Genomic DNA, 23,685 nt, shown 5'->3' on the forward strand with positions numbered 1-23,685 from the left:
TTGGTTGTATCAAACAAACATAAAAAAACAGAAAAAAAGGTCATGACTACATGCATCCAGCTATCTGCTCATTTTCTTCTTGCTTCCCCACAGACAAGGAAACTAATAAGTCTAATGTACTGTAGGTTATCAAATCAAAAGACAGCTAGGTAGAGCTGTTTGTATGGACTCGTTACTGCAACGCTAGTATGCAAGCAGCAAGGGGAACGGAGGCCTCTCTAAACGATAAAGTCTGCGCTGCAAGGGAGGAGACAGAGAGAGAAAAAGAGAAAAAGAAAAAGGAACCTAGCAAGCACCACTCTGGACAGGCTAGCAAAACCCGACACTGAGGCAAAATTGAAGAGCTGCTGTTTGCTGACTGGTGGATGGCGCCCACTGGGACGGGACCATGGTGCAAAATGTTGCATGCAGCTGCACCACATTCGCCTCCGTTGGACAAGCGTGCAGTGCAAGTGAGAGACCTAACCAGGGGTTCTGCCAGGTTCTTCTTACCCTACCTATTGCTGGTACTCTGAACGTCGTAGTGGTGGTGGTGGGTGCCCACCTCTCTGCTTCCGGCACGGGGACGCGGTCACAAGCCTCTTCATGGAGTACAGTACGGCACTGTAAGCCGGGCAATCTCGAAGCAACAGCTTCTTGGCGAGGATAGGTTGGGAAGAGGAACGGTTTTGCCACCTGAAGTTTTTTTTTGGTGTCGAGAGAATTCGTCTTCTTGGTCTTTTGATTGGTGGGGATTAACCTAGGAGTCTAAGACAGCCCCAAGAAACCAACCACATGTGGAGTGGGACTCCATTACCTAACCACATACCTACCACTAATCTACCACGCAAACCAATCTAGCTATTGTCCTATCATCACATTGGACCGACGGGATTCTGGATGGTTTTCATCAGAGATAGCAGGAATGCCGACAATGATTCGACGGGGGCCTGCACACTACCGGTACATCAGTACACCGAGGTCTTTCGTCCGGTGGGACGCCCGCCCTAGCTGGACGCCATCACTTAATTGCTGCAGCAACGCGACTTAAATATACGAAGGTACTATTGTGCCAGGTTTGCAGGGACCGGAAACTTCTTTCTTTTCCTTTTTTTGTAATCCTTCAATTTTTCTTCTCCACATGCTGATGATAGCTTGGATAGGTATAGGCCGAAGAACTGTGCCTTGTTGACGAGGATCAGTCATCGTTATAGCCGCTTCGTGTCCAATTGTGTCGCCCAGTTTACCTAGCTTGCATTTGCTTTTTCATTGGCTGCAAGTCATTATTCCGACCATCAGGCAACCTCTGCTGGTGACCGAGTCAGAATTTTAATAGCCTCAGGCAAACATGAAAAATCTTACTTTAGAGAACACTGCAGGGGGATGCGAATCATACGATAGTTTGTCAACGCGATCGAGAGGCTTGAGCCTCTTTCTCAACGGTTTCGCTAGCAAGAGACATCACATTTCTACTACAGTTTGCAGATCACACACAACATAGGCATCAACATGATCATGATCTGAAAATAAACATGCATGTCAGAACTTTTTATTGCGCCGCGATACGGTTGCAACCGCTGATTTCGAAGCTGATTGTAGTAGTACAGTTAGAAGTTTTTGTAGGACGATGTGTCCCCAAATTTGAAAGAAGAGCAAGCAAGCCAAGTTCCGAGTGCTTTGATTTACCTTCCCGGTTAAAAAGCCATTCCAAACGCCATCCCAAACTCCCATGCAGCAACCCACCCGCACTACATCAGTCAAGGTCGCTCAAGCCATTCAGCTTAGGTCCATTTGCACATCCGTGCGAGAACCGGTCGTCGTCGCCGCCGACTCTATTTGTGTGGGCCGAGGCGATTCAGCTGCTGTCATTATTTCTGCACCATCGAAGACTGGAGGCGAAGTCTTCAGATTTTGGAAAGCGCGCGTCGGGTCCTGGCTGACTAGACGACCTTGCTTAAGGTTTTCAGCAAACAGGAAATACCCCTCATTGGCCTGGACCAAGTAGGATTCGAGGCCGCGGCTCTCAAGTCTGATGACGACGTTGCTGAGTTGATAGTGGTTCTCGATGTATTTGGCCCAGCCTCGCGCAGCAGATTCGAGTGCGTCGCTGATACGACCCCAGCCGATCCCAAGATGCAAAGTAAAGTCGTCCACAACGGGCTGTGCAGGAGAGTCGCTCGCCGAAGACGGATCTGAGATATCCCGTCCAGGGCTTGATCGGACTGGCGACGAGTCGGCACGAGCAGAAAGCGTGACTGAAGACATGTCTAGACGTGATGATTTGTGGCTTCGCAGTGAGGGACGTTCTTGAGCTTGCTGTTGTTGGATTGCGAGAGCCTCTTCGAGTTTGCGCGCCTCATCTCTAGCTTTCTGCTCCTCCATCCATGTGCCGGACTGCGTTGAAGCATCATTGACATAGCGCGAATTTTTCTTGATAAGGATCATGCCAGGGCCGTACTCCCACTCGTCTTCATCTTCCTGAGGAGCAACGACAGGCGGAGGCACCTTTTCCGGCGAGTCGAGATTGACTGCAGCCTCATCACGGGAGCGTTTGCGACCCCTAGGAGCTTGAGCCGTGTTCTGCGCAAGTGTGTTGGCCCAAGGAGCCGGCTGGCTGAGCGAAGATGACTGATGTGTGAAGGGTGGTCTACCGAAAGGAGATGAGAAGGGTGATTGGAGCGGCATGGTGAGGACTGGCGATGATGTACGACCAAACGACGCCATTTTGGGCTAAATCTGTTTTTGAGATCAAAATAATATGGCAGTTAGAATCGAACGATGGGTGCTGTGATGGGTGATCTGGTGCAGGTATGTGCTATGGTCAAGTTAGATCAACGCGGGTCACGTAAAGGTAAGCGCGTTGTAAATGGACAATGTGGAGCAAGGCGACTAAAGGCCGGATGCTCTGGGTCGGATGAGATGGAGGAGGATAAACTAAGACGATCAAGGTAGGTAGACTTAAATGTCCCGATTCAAAGAGTATGAGATAGAGAGGAGGCCAATTGGAGAAGATGGGAAGCAGTGACAGCAATGCACTGAAGGCCAGGGGTCTAAGTGAGGACGTGGGCCAAACGGCGACGCGGTGACGGCGGTAGGACAACGAGGCCGTCGCGGGTATTGTACTAGAGTAAGTCCCGATGGTAGATAGATAATAGTAGTAGTAGTAGGTGAGGTGGTGAAACCCGTAACTAAGAGTATAATAGGAACGCAAATGGGTCGGTCAATGTACTTTGAGTGTAAGAGGTGAGGTAAAAGGGGGAGAAGTGAAAGGATCTTGAACCAAGTGTGCGAGGGGGAAGCAGCGGAACTTATGGTAGCGGATGCGGAAGAAGGAAGTGAGAGAGATGTAACGGGCGGCGCAAAATGGGCAAATAGCACGAGGTGCGATTCGTGAGAGGAAGTAGCAACAACCTACACTACAGTACAGTACATGAAGATGGAAACTGGAAAGAGCTCCCTTGTTGGTACCTCGCTGGTGGAGCTGTTATGATGCTATCTGGATCCACAGCGAAATGCCAGCCACTGCTGCTTCTAACACTAACAAGAGGCTTACAATGCTACCAGCCAAGCCTGAGGCGTCGGAGCTCCTACAAGTTGGGGGGAAGGGAACGAGCTCTCGATGCTCTGACAGTGTCACACTGTCCCCGCACTTTAAAACCGGGATCCGGGCTCATCATTGGCTGGCGGTATGGCTGCAGGCATCCGGGGGCGGGAGATTCTTCGCGTGAGGCGCTTTGTCAGTTGCAGGGCCAGATTAAGTGGGGTCTCAGACTTTGATCGGCCGGTCGCTGTGGAAGCAGCCAATTGCACTGCAGCTTTCGGCTGTATTAGTTCCCGGTTCCTTGCCAGCTGTCGGAGGGTGACGGGCCTTGTGGTACAGTAGTCAGCTGTCACCTGCGAGGGCTAAAAAAAAAAAAACTTTGCAGCCATGCAAGACAGGGTTACCGTTAATAGTAGTATGGTTGGCAACCTAGCAAGCCTATGGTAAGCAAAATATCCTCTATCGGCTACCCCGGCTGCTCCCATGTCCGAGTGTTACCAACGAGACTTTGTGGCTGCGCGGTGCCATGTAAACGCACCCAGTCTTTGCCAGTCTTGGCTAAGCCCAGCGAATGATCGGATAGTTTTCTCCCGTGATCCCTGATGGTGATAGTGAAGGCTCTTGTCAAAAAATCTTTTCCATTATTTTCGTCTTGCTTACTGCCTCAGGCTTTTAATACACTACAAGCTTTATGCCTCAGGCACCTAGAGTTTTACTGGTCTCATCTTTTGAGTTTACGGTGTCATTTTATTAGCAAGTTGTACTTAAAATATTGCGCATTAACACAAGCCGTTGTGCCACACACGAACCTGTCTTCTAAACAACTCTCCCATTACCATCCCAGTCTGGACCACTCTTCCAAACCTTCTCGAATTACATCGAGGTAGGATTCCCGATCGGCTGAGGTCAAAGAATGCCAATGTGTCTGATGCCTTAGTTACCTGTCATCATAGAGCAGGGAGCTTAGGTGGGCCAGTCTGCACGCTATTGGGCGATAGTGTGATGCCTCAGGTTTTTCATAATGTCTTGTCTTTCCACACAAACCTTACTGGTACGCAATTGACGTGCTCTTTCAAGCAAAAAATAAAATAAAAAATAAAACAGAAAAGAAAAGAAAAAAGAGACTAAAAAGAAATGAACCGTTTGCCGAAGACTTTTACAGTAGTACGTTGCGGCAGGGTGTTGAGTGCAATCGCGGGTGAGGTTGTGTGGTTGGCACCAACCCTCAGCGGCTCTCCTCTCGGTTGCGCTCAGCTTCCAAGTCCCTACTGTCGCGGCTTGTCATTCTATAGCCGGCTTCATGCAGAACCGCGTCGTCGGTGTTCTCCAATCCTCCATATAGACCCCTAAACCCCGGGGTGTTAAGACCAGGCGGGCTCGGCTCCCGTCGAGCTCGATCTCCTCTGCTAACAGTGGTAGGAGTAAGAATCGCGATTGCGGCCCTAGCTGCTGTTGTCGCAGAACCATGCGCCATACCGATCCGAGTGAGGGGAGCTGTGAATGGACCCCCCAATCGACCACGGTGCCGAGCCTCAGGTAGATTCTGTGGCGTTTGCGGTTGCTCGGCTGCGGGCATTTCATCGTTGTAAATTTGGAAGTCGTGATTACCGTCTAGTTGCAGTGATGACGACAAGCTCGGCTGTGTTACATTTGCATGGGACGCGCTCGATTCTCCCCTAACTTGCGATTGCGAGGCTCTCAACGCCGCATGGCTACTGGATTCCGGAGATCTCAAAAGGACAATTGGGGGTCTGCCGTAACGGGTAACCAAGCGTTCCGAAGTGACGCTTGAGGACCAACTCTCTCGGCTTCCCGCCTGAAGGGATGAGCTGCGCGGCGGCGTCTCTGGTGGGACTGTCACACTAGAATTGCTGCCTGGCGACATAGCAACAGGCGATGATGCTCCCTGTGCACGTATACATTACGTGGACAATTAACATTTCGTTGCGCACCATTTTCACCCAGCTTTCGGCTCACAACTCAACTCACAATATCCTGTCTTTGCAAAGACCTTGTGCTCACCCAAGAAACCCGAGGGAGCGAATATAACGACCGAGGCATCGCCGACTGCAAAGAAGACCTGGACAAAGCCATATCGAAAGACACATGCCTTGACGACCGTATACAAGGTCGCTGCGTTCTGAGTCCCATTTCAGTTTGATGCGACCTCAAGGCCTCATTTGCTGTAGGCTGTGCATCCAGGTCATCCACCTCTGGGGGAGGACTGTCAAGGGTTAATGAATTGTTGTGCTCTGATAAAGATACGGTCCCATCTGGCCGCGTGGTTTTGAGACGAACAGGCAACGAAGGACTTTCGAGAATTATGCTACGACCTTGCGCAAGGTTATTCAAAGCTTCAGCCAGCTCATCGTGCCCGCCACTTCCCAGGGTGAATGGGCCAGGAGATGATGCGAGAACATCCTGAAGGTTGCTTGTGTCCGAACCATCAATCTTCACATCGGCACTTGGCGATGGTGAGGTTCGTTCTGGGTCATGGCTCTCAACCTCGGTTACGGACTTGATGTCATTGCCTGGTTGGAAGACATGGCGCCGAGACTGTCGTCGCTCCTCGTAGGCCCTTACTTCAGACGCAACTATAACAATGGCGGTGGGTGGAAGCCGAAGCATTTTGGGGCTGCTGAGCTGCAAATGATATGAGAATTGGGCTTAGGTAAAGACTCTGTTCCACCTCGAAAAGACGAGAACACCGAAATGATTCAGCCAATCTTAAAGCCGCCGAGATGGACAGCTTTCATAATGTAATGGAAGGCGCATTTTCTGACTATTTTACAATTTGGTCAGGAAAGTGGAAAGAGCACTTTCGACCCCAGCAAGGATTGAATACTTAGGTAGGTATGCAACTCCATGAACATGTAAGGTGCCTCAAATAAGTAGGTACCTAGATACCTGCCTTGCAACCTTCAAACTAAGTAGGCAAGTAGGTACATAGTAGCCGGCCGCCAGGTACCTAGGTACCTAGGTAAGTAAACAAAATGACGCTTTCGCCATACACAAGGCCTGGCCGAATATAGGCACCTACCTATTTACCAGTAGACGCCTGAATACTGTACTGCCTAGGTGTATCTCTACGGTAAGGTACCTAGCTACTTGGAACAGTAGTATAGATTGTATGTGGCTATGTGCAAGCACTTTCTGCAACCTTTTTTTTTTTTTTTTTTTTTTTTTTTGCCAACTCGGCTGGATAAATATTCATAATTCCTACCCACCAACCCACCTTTCTCTACTAGACCCATGTCGTGCGCATTTCTTCTTTATCTTTCGACCAAATTACGTACGTGTACAAACCAACGACTGGTTGCCCCTTGGTGCTATCGTCCTCCTATAATGGACAGTGTTACTGACGGTGAGACCGGTAGATGCCAGAGAATATTGACTAGAAGTGCAAATTGTAATGAATATGGATCACTCGAAATATGGAACTGAGGCTAAACCTGAACACCTACCGATTCAAGGTTCTATATGACCTACTGTAGTCTAGTCATGTCAAAAGTAAAGCGATGCTCAAACTTGCCGAGCGTTCCTTAATCCCCGAATAGGGTGGAAAATAGGTAGGTACCTACATTAGGTTACTGTGCCTACATTGCTAGGTACCTACCTTCCCTAGGTACCTACCTCCCTCCTTACCTACCATACTTATCCCCAAGAAAGATGCTCCTCAGATTTACAACCTTTGGCAAGGTATTGATGTAATGTAATGTATCGTGAGGCAGGGTCAGGTCAGGGTCAGGTACCTATAGCACCTATCTTGTTGCCCAGAACCACTTGATGATTACAGTGCGGTCAAGGTTCGTATGGTCAGAGGTAGTGGGGGAGCTGCTATACGTTTGCACCAATCAAATCAAGGCTAGTTTCTGCAGCCATCCGAAACTCGACCAAGCCCCAACTTTGTCTTGCCCTTGGAGACAAGTTGGCGGGAGAGGTTGGTCGCAAGTGGCTGTCATTCCATGGGGCTTAATCGTCGAACCCGTCATTCATCAGTCGTGGCATTCGATTTGGGCTAAACTTTGTACCCTGACTATTTCACTACCGTCGCATTCCATTGATCTGCAGCCTGAGGGGCTGGAGAGTCAAGGCGGTGCTCATACTGATGTTTCTTTCCCTCTCTCACAATTTTGATTTTCTATTTTGTGTTTACTGCTAGTCGGGCTCCCAAACACACAAAGAGTTGAAGCTTGGTCAGCCGTTCGCTCATTTCTTGATTTTTTTGGGGTGTGGTGTAACGCGGACCGGGAGTGCGTATTTTACTGTGCATGCGATCCCGGGCACGCACTGCTGCACCACTACCACCACCACACCTAAACGCACGTAGGTACGACTCGCCCTAGGTGCTTTAGGTCCCTGGCCATTACGTCTCTGCTCGGCTCAACAGCCTATTGCCTTGCCGCCACTACTACTACACTGCATCGCATCCTGATCTAGAATTTCCCCATTGCAGTTTGTTGGCTTATGGGGACAGTTATCATCGTCCTCACTCTCCGGCCTTGCCTGTCCGCCTGGCTTCTCCACCGAATAAAATATTGAGCCCTAGGACAGGGTCCTGAATGCACCCAGAGGACCTAGATAATACTCCAAGGGCGGGTTGGGATAGTGCGGAGGAACACCCCCACCCCGGGCCGTGAGTCGAGAATTGTTCGTTGGTAGGAGTGCATTGACGGCCAACGACGACCACCACCACAACCAGAGAGAGAATCTTACCTGCCCGCGTATATACACGTACCTACCTACCTGTTGACAAAACATCTATGTTAATACGGTCAAAATCTATCCACCGCAACGAATCCGACTGGTTGCGGACCGCCTCAATCTCGGTTTTACGTCCATGCCTGCATCGTGTCATTCCTCCATTCAACCATCATTCTCTAACTTTCCCGACCGGCAACTGCCCAGAAGCTCCGGTGAGCGGACATTGCCGTGGCCGCCTCCCTGTCTTTGATCGTTTGGCCAGCCCACGCAAAATCGACTTTTAATTATCGTCCCGAGACAACTGCCAAGGCGGCCTACCCATCGGTCCCGCCGCCTGGACTGTCTACCCAGTCATGAACGGCGACCTCAGCCTTTCTCAGGCCCTGGGTGGTCTGAGGATCGCCAATCCTGACGACGCAATTCCGAGTCCCAAGAGCGGTAGCCTCGTCGAGAATGCCTCCTTCGCCCAGTCTACCACAAATCACCAGGATCGAGAAATACCACCCGACCCCTATTCGCCGGCCAGGGCCGAGCAGACGAATCAGTCCGTGCAGGGAGCAGTAAACCAAACCGACCCAAACTTGTCGCAGAATGATCGAGCGGACCAGCCATTCCACCAGCCATACGCAAGCGAGTCCCGCTCGCCCGCAGCAACTCCTCGGCCGAGCTCCGCAATCTACAATTCCTATGCTTATACCGATCCAGAACATATTTTGCACAGGACCAACACTGAGACTTCGGCTATCTACCACGTTCCCTCGAGAAGTGCTTCGAACGCCACGTCGAGACCATATGATTCCCATCGGATATCTCGCGAGCCAAGCGTCAAAGAACACAACGGCCAACGCCAGCCTTCATCGATACCCTCTACTGGCGGTCCCATTCCTCCTCGCCGGACAGCTTCCAAAGGCATGGGAGGGGGATACGCCTCCATACCAGGGATACCAATGGCCGCACCCTCGAGCAACCCCGAACTACCACTCCCAACCAGCAGCGTTGAGTGGCAGGAGCGAGGAGCTGCTGTCAGTGTCAAGAGAGAAGTGGATGCCAATGGAAGGACGGTGATGAAGTCTGTGCGGAAGGGTGTCCGCGACTTTTCCTTTGGTAGGGTTCTCGGCGAGGGCTCCTACAGCACCGTTTACCTAGCTACGGACAAGCAGAACCTCAAAGAGTATGCCATCAAGGTTCTGGAGAAGAAACACATCATCAAGGAGAAGAAGATAAAATATGTCAACATCGAGAAGAATACTCTCAACAGACTGACAGAACACCCTGGCATCGTGAGACTTTACTACACCTTCCAGGACGAGACATCACTATATTACGTGTTGGACCTTTGCTCTGGTGGGGAGCTACTTGGGGTGCTAAAGAAGACGGGCACATTCGATGTCGAGTGCACAAAATTCTATGGGGCACAAATATTGGACGCTATCGACTACATGCACTCTAGAGGCGTCATACACCGCGATCTGAAACCGGAAAATGTACTGTTGGACGACCGCATGCACGTCAAGATAACGGATTTCGGAACTGCCAAGCTTCTGCCGGACCCTCGTGCAGCAACGGCCCAACAGATGCTGGAGAGGGGTCCAGGAGGGGCGGGAGGCTCGGACGACGGCCGGGCAGCATCCTTCGTGGGTACAGCCGAGTACGTCAGTCCCGAGCTACTAACGGACAAGAGCGCCAGCAAAGCTAGCGACATATGGGCCTTTGGCTGTATAATATACCAGCTCCTGGCTGGTAGGCCGCCGTTCAAAGGGGGTAGCGAATATCTGACGTTCCAGAAGATTGTGGGACTCGAATACGAGTTCCCCCATGGCTTTCCAAGTACTGCCCGAGATCTTGTAGAAAGATGTTTAGTGCTGGACCCAAACAGAAGGTTGACCGTGGAGCACATCCGGAATCACGAGTTTTTTGACGGACAATATATTGGCAAGGATCTGTGGAGGACCAAGGCCCCAAGATTGAGGCCCTATGCTCCCCCTGCCCAGGAGCCTGATATTATTCAACTGAATGGCGTTTCCTCCGCTTCCCAACAGTCAATAAACCCCCGTGGTGCACACCCACAAAACCATCACCATAACAGCGGAGCTCAAAAAGCACCACAGCAACAGCAGCAACCCCAGCCCCAACCACGAAGGATCATAACAGAGCTGCCGCCGCCAACACAATTGGACCTTGATTGGTCACCAGTGCTGACGCGGAGTAACGAGCGGATTTTGAAACTTGGTGACCTGATGGTGATCACTTCACCGATATCCAATAGTCCCCATGGCAAGGGAGAAGAGGGACACAAAAAGCTTTCGAGATTTTTTGGTGGAAGTACCACCAAGAAGAGACAACGTCTAGTAATGGTGACGACGAGCGGGCGTATCGTACTTGCACCTGCGGGCGGCGATGAGAAGAAAACGAAGACGGAGATCTCACTACTGGCCCCGGACTGCATGTGGAAATCACAGGTGGATGTCAAGGGGCAGCCGGTATGGACCGTTGACACAGTAAGTACACAGTTTCCCATCATCTGTTTTACATCATGATGAAAAAAAGGCTCTTTATTGACCTGATCAACAAAAGGGAGGTGTGCACTACGTCTTCGAAGAGCCAAAAGGATCACAGTCGACAGATATGGGAAAGATATCGGTGGATGACTGGATCGAATCTCTGGAAAGGGCCAGAGATTATGCTTTATCGCAAGATACGCTTGGAAATCACGAGCGAGACAACGGGGGATTCGGTGACATGTCGTCGTCTTTGTCGAGTCCCGCCAGTACACTGGGAGGGAGAGCAACTTATCCGGAATATGGTGACGGCTTCACGGTCTGTGACAGGTCCGGTCGGTCAGCGGTGCTCAGTAAGAGCCAGGCAAGTTTGGATCAGGATCAGGTGCCCGAAAGGAAGCGGAATCGGTTCAGCAAGCGGGCATCAAAAAATGGGCTCGGTGCAGCATTCTAGAGGGCTGCGCAACACGCTCCAGGAACTGGAACAGTTTTTACGAGTTAAAAAGAATCTAGCAGAGATCGACGTGTGGGCGTCGTGGCTGAACAGGAGCATACCGTAGGAATTCTTCTACCGTTCCATTCGCCCCTCCCCCACCCAAGGATGATCGCAGAACCCAGCTCTCACTGGAAATGCAGCGCGGGGACCATGGGCTTGTTTTCTTTGTTTCAACCTTTATTTTCTACATCATTTTGTAATCTGGCATTTCATAGCGAGGGCGTCAAGTCACTATGCTGCACTCTGTTTTTTTTTTTTTTTTTTTTTTTTTTTTTTTTTTTTTTTTTTTTTTTTTTTTGTTCTATTTTGGATGTTGCGTACATTCTTTGTTGGCCGCCTGCAACACTTGGGCAGTCTTTCTGTACTGTCTTGAGACATGGCGTGGTGTTGATCATGCATATATTTGCTGCGGTAGAAGTTCACCTATACTCTTTGCATACAATATTGGTCCTTAAACAGTTTCTCTATCATGATATAAGGGACATTATCTGGGGTTGGTTTACCTCACTCACCTACCTCCTACCTTGGTTGCCTGCCTTGCCTGCCCAAGATACCTCTTGAAGATTGACAGTGCCAAGCGATTCCCTTACGGTACCTTGAGATTCCCACTTGGTGGTCCGAGCTTCGATTGTCTGGTTGGCCAAAGCTGATTTTAAGTGGGCCACTCCTGTCCTTATTCTTCTTCCCTTGAGGTGACTAAGGGACATTTTTTTGTCCCAACGCGACCAACGCGATCAAACAAGACGCGGGCGCAAACTTAGAATTCGAGGCCCGCTCTGGTAGCAAGATCCGCAAAGCGATTGCCATCGCGACAGACCAGATAGTCCCTTTGCATCTATCTATCTTTTCGATATCATACTCTAGCCACTGATGCTATCGGTCGTCATCGAATCCCAGTAAGGATGCAGCCACAATTTCGCCAGTATGCACAACAGGTGCCGCCGAGGCAGCCACACATGGGCGGGCAGCGCCGTGGCCCAAGCATTGGGCATGCAATAGGTATGTCGTCTGGTAGACTCCCTTTTTTATTTTTATTGTTATTTTATTCAATTAATCCTCCCTTGCACTTTTGCCTTGTCTTTTTTTTTCTATCATTGTTTTTTTATAGTCGATCTATGAATTCGATCCATTCCTGGTTGATATCCACTTCGCTCCCTAAACTGCAAAGTTGCCAAATGCTGCCTACGGCTGGCTGGGGCTACGGCTGTTAATGAAAACTGGGACCGGGTTCGCTATTGCGGATACTGCAGCATTCGCCTCGCGTCGACAAGTCAGGTCAAGTTAAATCGCAGGCTTGGCTGGATGGGGAATTGGACTCGTGCCTAGCTACCCAGCTACCGAAGAAGAACGGTTGTCGGCGCATTCGGATGCTAAGCGGAAGACTATCCTACTTTCTTGAGCGCCTAGACTCAAAGTCAAAGCAGGCATCTGAACGTCCAGTCCCGTTGCCTGTTCCCTTTACCCTGCAACAATCAAGCCCTACCATCTTCTCGGACGCGAATCAAAACTGTCTGGTTTGACTTATTTTTTGCCGTACTGACCATGGCGCCTTCACGCAACGTGGCGATAGCCCCAGGCCAAATGCCAATGATGCAGGCCGGCGCGCATCCCCAGATGGCCATGAACCCGCAGCAGATGCAGCCCATGGATCCGAGCCGCCAAGCCCAGTCGAGTGAGGCCGCAAAGCGCAAAGCGCGCAAGCCGACCGACAAGACGATGCCGGATGGGGTCGAGGACGTAATCATTGGCGACGGCGTACAACGGTATAGGGACTTGCGCGACTACGAGCGACGCCTTGACGCGACCATGTCGCGCAAGCGGCTGGACATCGTTGATTCGATGAGCAGAAACCCAAAGGTAAGAGGAGCAGGCGCGTGTGTAGCAACGTTCGTGCCTGGAGGACTGGAGATGTCTTGGTCGTTCAGTTACACCCTTTCATGGCACCGAACTGACATCAGCCCGTCTACTGCCATAAGCGCTCCAAGACCATGCGAATTTGGATCAGCAACACAGTCGAAGACCAACCATGGCAGGCAGCCATAACAGCAGACAACTTTGATTTCTCTGCGAGCTCCGACTCCACATATCGTCTCAAGATTGAAGGCCGTCTTCTCGATGACGACGACTTGACAACATCCGGATCCGAGCCTACAAAAAAGGATGAGGAGGAAGCGCAAGGAGCAGATCGAATGGATACGGACGCTCCAACCAAAGAAAAGACTGCTGCTTTAGCGGGGCAGGGCCCGCGTCCGAGGTTCTCGCATTTCTTCGAGTCCCTCTCCGTGGTTGTCGACCGAGGTCATGGTGCCGACCCGACCGCTGAACCCGAACAAATCATAGAATGGAAGAAGCCCGCACTACCACAGCAAAAATCGCAAATGACAAAGGCACCACTCCCGCCAGCGGCCGATTTTGACGAGATAACATTCAAGCGAAGTGGTGACGACAATCTCAACGTCAAAATCATCTTGACCAGGTCTGAGGAGCCGAAAAGATATTCGATAAGCCCGCAGTTAGCGGAAATTGTAGACATGAAAGAGGGCACCCCACAAGAGATCCTGATACGACTCTGGGACTACATTCGGTTGATGGGTCTGTTGGAGGATGAGGAGAAACGCAGGTTCCGCTGTGATGACTTATTGCGCAAAGTACGTTCTAGGATCTCACGGGTTGATTGAGGTTGTGCGCAACCGCCGACGCTTCGTATATCTAATCTCATATGCACCACATCTCTAGGTCATTGGAAAGACGCCGGACGGTAACCCCACCAGCAAAATGCAAGACGGCAGCGCCCCGAAAGATATAGAACAAGATTATATTGTCAACCTGGCCAAACACATCGAATACCACCTTGCGCCTCTGCCGCCCATCGAGCTGCCTTACACGATCCGGATGGACGAAGAGTTCCATAAGAATCCCACGCCAACCATTTACGATGTGCAAGTGATGGTGGACGATCCTTTGCGAGCGCGCATGTTCCCATTCATCCCCGCCAGCACACAGCAGAACAATCCTCAGACCAGTGAATATGCTTCAATGCTCAAGGAGGTTGCGCGACTCGACGAGCAGCTTGCGGTGCTGGTAGGCGCGGTGGGTGAGTCCAAGTTGCGGCACCACTTCTTCACTCAGATGAGTGAGGACCCGACCAATTTCATCAAGAGCTGGCTGTCATCACAGCAGCGGGATCTAGACATCATCTGGGGCGAGTCGGTGCGTGGAGGTGACATTTCGGGCGATGAGTGGCGGCGCGGCGGTGTGGATGGCATTTGGAACACGGAGGGTGCACGCGAGAGCGTCCAGGTCATGCTGGCCAAGCAGCCTACATTCCCGCGCTGAAATGCCTGACATCTTTGGGCGAGGCGTACGTGTGTGTGCTCGGTCATTGGAGTATCTATAGGGAGTAGTGGGCGGGGTTTTGGAGTTGGTTTATTCTCGAGAAAGTGGTTGTTTTGATCTCTAAACTACATACAGGCTGCGAGGTTAATGAACATCAAGCTTTAAAGGTGCTTGTCTATTCGGTGAGGCCAACTATGACTGTCCTGGGTAGGACAAACACATACGACCATACCCACTGGAATATACGGGATCCCGTCCGCTTTCCCTTAATTAAACCAGTAAGGGCAAAACCGGTACGAAGTGCCAAGGGAGCAAGTGGGAGCCGCCTCGCGTCCTTAACTGTAACCAATAGTTATTCGCCGTTTCGCGCCCCGCCCCACCCTTTTTTGCGTTCCGTTGTTAAATACACCTCGCCGCCACCAATCCGTCGCCGTCGTAAAAATTGCATCCCGTTTTCGGACCACGCACGATTACCATGGCCGTAATATTTTTTTTTTTTTTTTTTGGGGGAGGGCAGCTGCGTTTTGCTGCCCTTTTTTTTAAATAGGGTAAAAACCTTTCGCCATTTTCCCCTCCTTTTTTTTGCAATAACCGATTTTATACCAAATTATTCCCCAACGGTGGGTAATAATTATAATAAAAACGTAACGAATAATCGATTTTATTGCAAAAACGCGGTCCGTCCAAATCTACAAAAATGCGGTATTGGATACGAGGCGTAAAAAAACGAATTTTTAAAACGCAAATTTAAACCAATATTTAATCGGCCACGCGGAAACGATAAATATCGTTAATAATAAAAACTGGTAATATAATCGTGGAAAATATTAATATTTTTTCCTTTTTTTATTCGATTATTTACCCTTATATTAATAATATAATATTTTGCCGGAATAAATTTTTTACGCAGGTTTACGAAATAAATCCGGACGACGTTTATTAAACCAATTCCGACCAAATTTGGTTTAACTTATATAACCGCGGAACCAATATATATAATAAAACGATTTATTATTATTAACAATTTTTTAAAAATTACGTTAAAATTTTTAAATAACCGGTCGTAAATATCGGACCGGAAAAACGTAAAATTAAACGATTAATAAATAGGAATTTAAATGTTGAATATTTTTGGAAATCCCTCGTAATTACGGCTAATAAAACGATTTTTAGCGAAAAAAAATTATTAATAACCTTAATAAATATACCTTATTAATTATATAAAACCACAAATTACGGGGTTTAAGGCCAATTTAACAAATTTTACACGTATATTTTATTCCCGTTTTTAGCGGTTCGCTGCTAGTATAATTTCGCTCGTTTACACAGATTACGGACAATAAATTACCTTTAATTTGTCGATTAAATTCGAATTTATTAAAAAGCAAATATTTGTTAAAATCGCAGCGATAACAGCCGATATTTTTATTATTTTAATAATTTTATAAATTTATGCGAACGATATTCCATACGACCGCGAAATTTAAATCGCTTTTTACGTTAAAATTTTATTGGCTTTTATAAGTGAATTTCGCCGTGAAATTTTGAATAAATTGAAATATAATTAAATTAAAATATATTTTCCCCGGCCTGGAAAAAAGGCCGTCGAAAACATAAATATTTTCGGCGATTTTATATAATATTATAATAAACAGCAAATAAATAAAGTTTATTTTTCGTAAAATAATATATATATATATTATTATTATTCCAAATTTTTTATTTCCTTTTAGTTTATTTGAAATTTCCGATAATTAACGCATTTGTTTAAAATTAAAATAAGCTTGAAAAATATAAATAATTCATTTGTCGATTTGGTAAAAATTATCGCTGCCCAAATAATTAAAAACGGCATTTTTAATTCCCCGTATTATTTTTGGGAGAATTTCGAAAAGTTTAAAAACGTTAAATATGCCGAATTACATTGAAAAAAAATATTAAACCGTAAAACTTTTGCATTATTTTAAAAAATTAAACGTGTTTTTTGGTATTATATATTTTTAATGGCCGGTTATTATAAATTTATACGGTTATATTTTATACAAATAAATATAAATATTTGCCTCGATAATATATATCCAGCCCTAATTATAATATTAATTAAAGCTAATTCGGTTTTTAAAATCGTTTATTTCGGCGCAACGTAATTATATACTCTCCAATTTTAATAAAATATTCGAAAAATATTACCAGCCGAGGAATTTTAATGGCGATTTTATTTAGATTGCATTCGGCGAATATATTTAAAATAATAACAAACTGTTTAAACATATGCGGAAGGCCTTTTTTAAACGAAACGAAAATACCTTAATTTATATAACCCAAAAAGATTTCGAATTTTTTTAAAAACGGGAAAATATTAGCAAATTACGTGTAAAATACGCAAAGTTTAAAGAAATTACAAGGTTTAAAAAACGCGCGAAATATAAAAAAGGCAAATTTAAGATTAATAATAAGTCCGAGGCTGAAAAAAAACAGCTCGTATATTATTTTATATAAATAAAATAATTACAAATTTGTACGCCAGCACGTTTAAAAGGTTTAAAACTAAATTTTTCGAACAAATAAACCGCGAAAAGGGGAATAAAAGCAAATTTAAAAAGATTTGCAAACCTTATATATTAACCCGTAAAAATCTCGGTATATTATAATAAATAACGTTACGGTGAAAATCGGCCAAATTTTGCGTGGAAATATTATTCGAGGCAATATTTTTAATAAAATATCTTTTTTTTCCAATGTAAAAATAATGCAATTACACCATACTTAAAAGCCGTTTAAAAAATCCAATCGATAAAACTAATATTAACCCAAAAACCAACTTATTTTTTATACGGAAATTCGTTTATATGATAAAAAAACCTGATTAAATACACCAAAATTTATTACTTCCAGCAATTTTTTAATTACCCCGTATATAAATATATTATTAATTTTGCGTTTAATTGGGCCAAATACGTTATAAATTCCCACGGTACGCAAAACGTTTTACAATCGAAAATGAAAAAGGCTGCCAATAAATTATACTTATTATTAGCAATTTAATTCGATTAATTTAATAATTTAAAACCAACCTGTTATATATATAGTAATTCGTTTACACGTAAAAAACATTTAACCCGGTATAATAAAAAGGTTTATTACCACGAAAAAGTATATAATAAACCTTTTCCCTATCCCGTATATAAAAACTAAAAAAGAATTATATTATTAATAATATAATAAAATGGAATAATTATATCGAAAAAATTTACGGCAAATTTAACGCCCTAAAATTGCCGGAAAATAAGGATAGTTTCGCCCGGAAACGGAAAAAAATAAATATAGGCTAAAACAAAAAACACGAGGCAAATAATATTTAATAAATTATCGGAAAAAAGCGAAAAATTTTAAACAAAAACCAATTTAAAATTTACGAGGGAAAAATAATTTTATACCTTTCTTACAAAATAATAATGGAATTTTAAAAATGTTTTTCCAAATATTTAAATAAGAAACATCGGGGTAGGTTTAAATTTAAAATTTATTGCCCCAAATATTTAGAATTGGATAAAAAGGTGTTAACAGGAGCCGATTTTATAAGGCTACCCTGTACCCAAAATAAATAAACGAATAAAATAAATAAAACGCATGCACGTATAAAATTTTAAATATTACGTCTTTTTTACAATAAAGCAAATAAAACAAATAAGTGATATAGCTTAGTGGTATAATTCATATAATAATAAATATAATAATAATATAAAATGCATGAGTTTAATTCCCGCTATTGTCGCATTTTTTTATAAATGTAATAAATGCAATAAGTAATCCAGGTGAACGGTTCTAGCCAGCCCTGCGTGGCCAAAACCGGTCACGTGGTTCTACCCCGCACTTCCGGCAATCCGGATCGAAGATATCATGCCATGGAATTGGTACACGTATCCAATTTTAATACTCTACTTAACAACGAATATAACAACAATTAATTGTGCAATTAATTATATAAACAATATAAAATTTCTATTATCCGTTAACAGACGGTTATTTGCCATTTTTACGGTTTAATTATCCCTACAAATAATCTCCAACCTTAAAACCTTAAAGTTATTTCGTAACCTCTATTAGAAAAGGTTGCAATTTTCGGGCGTTATTATTGGAATTATTATATTGCGGAGGTTTATGGTGGTAATAACGGCGTTTTATTTATCGAAATTGCCGGCGTTTCCAAAATAACCTGCGTTAAAAATGTCGGTATTAATTATATTAGGGCTTTATTTAAACCAAATATTACAAATATTATTATAAATCCGTTTTTTGGAGATATTTAAATAATATAATACGTTGTTTATTTTACATTAAAATCTGGTTTTATTTGCAAAATATTTATTATATGCCCGATAAATTAATATATCCAATTTTTAAACGTTATTATTATTAACAATCCCCCGTTATATTTTTTTTTATAATTATATATTATATATTTAATTTATTACCATTATTATTTGGGTGTAAAATTTTCGCATTAAAATTGCTTATATTGTGGATAATATTGTAAAGCCGATAAAAAACGTGCACCATTAAAAAACGGTGGAATTTAATTAAAATATGTGGAAATTGGGGATTATTTATACAATTTTATTAATTATACGTTATAAATTATCGCGGGAATTTTTAACCAATAAGCCACGCCAGCCAATTTATAATAAATTATAAATAAATAATGGGATATATTCAACGGTAACTAATCGATAAAATCGCCCTATTAAATAAAAGGTAAATAAAAGGTAAATAAAAGGTAAATAAAAGGTAAATAAAAGGTAAATAAAAGGTAAATAAAAGGTAAATAAAGGGTAAATAAAGGGTAAATAAAAGGTAAATAGCCTAAATAAGTGAATAAATGGGCAAAAAACGCGTAAATATGGTAAAACGCCCCGATTTTGGTTCCAAATTATGAAACGCAAAAATAATTGCGGTTAAGCCAAATTTCGGGCGGATTCCGTGTTCGCGACCTTTAAATAAATATTTGTAAAGGGACGTATATTTGGAAATATTTACGTTTATATAATACGGCCGTAATTTCCGGCCTGGTGAGAAAAGTGGTGTTATTTCGAAAATAATAGGTATATTTGGCCAACGTTATTATTGGGTTAAAGTTTTTAAATTACCACCCTTTAAATACGCCTAATAAATATTTATATTAATATTATATTCCCGCATAAATGCAATAAAATACGAGCCATTAATTTTTTAACCTTTCCACGGCGTTATATAATAATTTTAATTTTTTTATTTGTTAAGATTTGTGGGGAATTTTAATTAAAAATATAAATAATAAAAAATATAAATTCTTTCCATTTATTACCGCCAATAATTTTAATTATTATTATATATATAATTTAAATCCGGATGGTTATATCCCGCCTAAATAGGCAAATTATAATAATTATATTAATATTATAAAATTGCAATAAAAATTACCCAATTATTTTATTTTACAGCCCCATTTAACGTTAATTTCGTTTAATTTAGCAAATCAACTCTATTTTATTTAAATATTGGCGTATTTACTTTATCGCCAACATATATTTTTGGAATTAACGTGTCCAATTTAAATAACCAATGGATTATTTTAACCCCGGTCGTAAATATTAATTTTTTATTTTTGCTTTTTTCGAAACCAAATGTCGAAAAATAACAAAGCTTTTTATATAAGGAATTAACCTATTATATATTAAAACGCAGCTTTTAAAAATAAAACTTTACAGGCATATAAACCTCAAATTTAAAAATATATTTTATTTATTTCGGTATATATATTACTTTATTATTATTGAAATTATTAATTTATTTGCCGTCGTTATAAATTTACCAATTGTTCCGGCAAATTTTATCTATTATTAATAACCTAAAATTCTTTTATACCAGTTTATTTTTTTTATTAATAAAATGTTCCAAAATAAAAGTTTTTAATAATTACAAATCATTTTTAAAAATTATAAAATTGCTTAAAAAAGATTCCGCGCTATAAATAATATATATAGAAAAAATTTGGAAAAGTTGGCTAAATTAATTGCGGAATAAAAAACCGAAAAAAAACGATTAAGGAAAAAGATTTTGGAGCAGAGTGCGGAAACCAACAAAGTTTTAAAAAATAAAATAATAATTTACAAAAAGTTTAAAATATAAAAAACTATAAACGCGGATTTAAAATTAACGATTAAATTATTTGAATAAAAGTTAAACCGAATGGTTATATATAATGAAAAGTATAAGAAATCCGTTAACAAACACAAAACCATTTTTAAAAAGTAAAAAAAGCAGATAATAGCCGCAAAAAAAGAAATTGTTACAGTAACAAATAAATTAAAAATGGTTAAGGACCAATTGAACGTAATATCCGACGTTTTAAAAAAAACGGAAAAAAACTTGGGTTATTTTAATCCTACAGGGTAAAATTAACGCTATTTGAATTTAAACGAGGTTATATATAGGTTTTGTTTAAAATTTGTTAAATATTAAATAACCGAATTTTAACGTTTTTAAACCAGCCTTAAAATATTTGCTTTTTTATTTAAAAATACATTAACATTATTCAAAAAGCTTTTAAATATTAACCTTAATATAAATTGCTTATAGGAGTTAAAATTTTGGAAACGCGTTAAAGATTATATAGCCATATAATATTCGTTCCCACTCCCGGCCTTAAATTCGGCCCTTGTAAAAAAATAAGGGTTAATATGGGTTTATCCATTTATTTTAGGATATTGGTTAAATATATCTTTCGGTTAAATTACCTTTTTTTTAATATTAAGGAAATATTAGAAATTTTATATGCGAAAAACATCCTTTAAAATATATTTATTCGGGCTATATTATTTTAAATATTGCCCGGTATATAAAAAAAACGTTAAAATATTTTTACCAAAATTATCATCGATAAAATATACGAGATTATAATTGGTTTAATATCGGGTAATTTCCAAATCTTTTTTAAAAAGCGTCTTAAATAGTTTACAATTACGTTATACGATAATTGGAAGGTTATATAAAAGGTTTATAAAAGAATTCGGCCTTTTTTTGCCTTATTGGAAAATAATTAGAAAATATTACCGGTTTGGTTAAATTTAGCTCCAATACCCAATAATATTTTATAATAATCCAAAAAGAATAAAAACGGTGAATTAAAATAACGGGATTTAAATCGGTCGACCATTTTAACGGATAATATAATTAAAATTATATGGCTAATTTTTTTTATTATCGACGAAAAAGGCATATTGGAATTAATTTTTTTCGGATATATAATATTACGTAATAACGTCCAAAGGGCCGCGAATAAAAACATGCCGAAAAAGGCCATACGGAAAGTAAAACGTAACGGCGATACCAAAAAGGAAAAAAAAACGACGAGATTTAATTATTTTTATTTTATATAAACCTTCCACTTTGCCAAAAATTTTATAGGCATCGTAATTGGCCAAAAATAAAATAAAATTAATATAAATTAATTAACGGCGGCAAAATTAAATTATTTTTCGTTTTTTATAAAAATCGTTTTCCTATTCCAAATTAATATTTAAAATATTTTCGAAATCCGAAATTTAAGCAAATAAAAATAATTAATTAAAATGTAAAATTAACAGGTAAAATTATAAAAATTAAAACTATTATAAGATATTTTGCCGTGGTTTGGCGTGTTTTTCTCGTACGAAAAATACCAAATATAGTAATCGACCAAAATATATATTAAAAACGCTAATATTAATTAATCCAATAAAATAAATATTCGCAATCGATTAATTATTTTTAATAAATATGTTTTTAAAAATATTAAATATAGCCCTAAAATTCGCGATATTCTGTGCAAACCTTTCCTTTTTTATTTTTACAAAATTATTTTCACCAGCGATTTACTTTAATTAAATCTCGTTTAAATTACATACAAATTTGGAGTTAAAAACGTTTACGGGCCGTTTTCGGCGTAAAATAAATTATGGTGTATAACGTGTAAAAATATATTATTAATAAAACGTTTTATAAAAATTTAATAATACTTTTCGAAAATATTGTAAATATATCCCTGTATATTTTTGGCATTATTTTAATTATAAATTGTTATATTTTAAAGTTGGTCCTCGGTAAGCGTGTGGGCGATCTTTTCCCAATACCATTTTACTAAAATTTGGATGCCGCGCCGGCGATTTTTCTAATATTGGAAATAAACCAGCTTTTTTGGTCTTTTAATAAATTATCGTTAAAATAATTGTTTAACGTCTATAAAGGGGCATTTACGCTTTATTCTTAACAGAAGTTTTTTGTATTTTTTAATATTAGCAAAAAAATAGCAACGTAATTATAAATAAACATTTTATACAGTTTTTTTTCGATTTGGAAATTTTGGCAAATTACCTTAATAACGTTTTTAAAAAAATTTTAACCAAACGGTTAATAATCCAAATATATATTTTCGTAAATATTTACCAATTTTTAAACTATTTTATAAATATAATTGCAAATAACGATCCGTTAAACTGGCCAGTTAAATAATATTAGTTTAAAATCGATTATTTGTAAAATAGGGATAGGTAAATATTGGCTTGCCGTGCTTAATTTAACATTCCGGCTATTGGTGTAAACTTTGCGGATATATTTTATAATACTTTCGTTATTTTAGAATAAATTTTCCATTGCACCGAAGGCGTCATTTAAAAAATTGCCATCGTTTAATATAAAAAGTTTATTAACGATTGGAAATATTTTTAATAATTCGATAAAAGGATTAATTAGATTATTGCTTTTAAACGTAAAACGCCTAAACTTATCGACCAAGATTTTTTTTCCCTTTTTTTGGTAATATAATCGGCCCAAAATTCTTTTTATTAATAAATATGTAAATATAACCGTATATATATATATCCCAATTAAAAACTGCTCGTTGAACTCTATAATATAGATAATAAACCTGTAAAACTTTTTATTAAAAAAATCGATATATTATATATAATTACCATTTAATGCGTTACGAATAATAAATTAAAACTGGTCGTATAAATTACTTAAATAGGCTCGCTGTAAATTAGAGTTGAATTTCGGGGGCCCCATAGTACGCTTTTTATTTAATAACGTCCGCAGCTTTTTTCGATTTCGGA

The 23,685-nt window shown here is 41.5% G+C and overlaps 5 protein-coding genes across 5 annotated transcripts; 3 read left to right on the forward strand and 2 right to left on the reverse strand.

Annotated features, from left to right (window-relative positions):
• Positions 1 to 1,755: 1,755 nt before the first annotated feature.
• PgNI_03692 (uncharacterized protein) lies at positions 1,756 to 2,703 on the reverse strand (the record flags this gene model as incomplete). Its single annotated transcript, XM_031123745.1, has 1 exon — positions 1,756 to 2,703. The coding sequence occupies one exon, from the start codon at positions 2,701 to 2,703 to the stop codon at positions 1,756 to 1,758; it is 948 nt and encodes a 315-aa protein (XP_030983329.1).
• Positions 2,704 to 4,745: 2,042 nt separating this feature from the next.
• Positions 4,746 to 6,148, reverse strand: PgNI_03693 (uncharacterized protein; the record flags this gene model as incomplete). Its single annotated transcript, XM_031123746.1, has 3 exons — positions 4,746 to 5,422; positions 5,510 to 5,660; positions 5,732 to 6,148. The coding sequence occupies 3 exons, from the start codon at positions 6,146 to 6,148 to the stop codon at positions 4,746 to 4,748; spliced, it is 1,245 nt and encodes a 414-aa protein (XP_030985343.1).
• A 2,429-nt stretch (positions 6,149 to 8,577) lies between these two features.
• Positions 8,578 to 11,452, forward strand: PgNI_03694 (uncharacterized protein; the record flags this gene model as incomplete). The annotated part of the gene is made up of 2 exons (XM_031123747.1): positions 8,578 to 10,722; positions 10,799 to 11,452. 2 exons carry the CDS (start codon positions 8,578 to 8,580, stop codon positions 11,174 to 11,176), a joined length of 2,523 nt encoding a protein of 840 aa, XP_030985342.1. The 3' UTR covers positions 11,177 to 11,452.
• Positions 11,453 to 12,719: 1,267 nt separating this feature from the next.
• PgNI_03695 (uncharacterized protein) lies at positions 12,720 to 14,724 on the forward strand. Its single transcript, XM_031123748.1, has 3 exons — positions 12,720 to 13,075; positions 13,177 to 13,866; positions 13,955 to 14,724. The coding sequence occupies exons 1-3, from the start codon at positions 12,761 to 12,763 to the stop codon at positions 14,552 to 14,554; spliced, it is 1,605 nt and encodes a 534-aa protein (XP_030983326.1). The 5' UTR covers positions 12,720 to 12,760; the 3' UTR covers positions 14,555 to 14,724.
• A 327-nt stretch (positions 14,725 to 15,051) lies between these two features.
• Positions 15,052 to 15,276, forward strand: PgNI_03696 (uncharacterized protein; the record flags this gene model as incomplete). The annotated part of the gene is made up of 1 exon (XM_031123749.1): positions 15,052 to 15,276. A coding segment is annotated over one exon (225 nt), but the record flags the coding sequence as incomplete, so codon positions are not given.
• Positions 15,277 to 23,685: the final 8,409 nt, after the last annotated feature.

Source organism: Pyricularia grisea, assembly GCF_004355905.1.
Source record: "Pyricularia grisea strain NI907 chromosome Unknown Pyricularia_grisea_NI907_Scaffold_2, whole genome shotgun sequence".
Classification (NCBI taxonomy): domain Eukaryota; kingdom Fungi; phylum Ascomycota; class Sordariomycetes; order Magnaporthales; family Pyriculariaceae; genus Pyricularia; species Pyricularia grisea.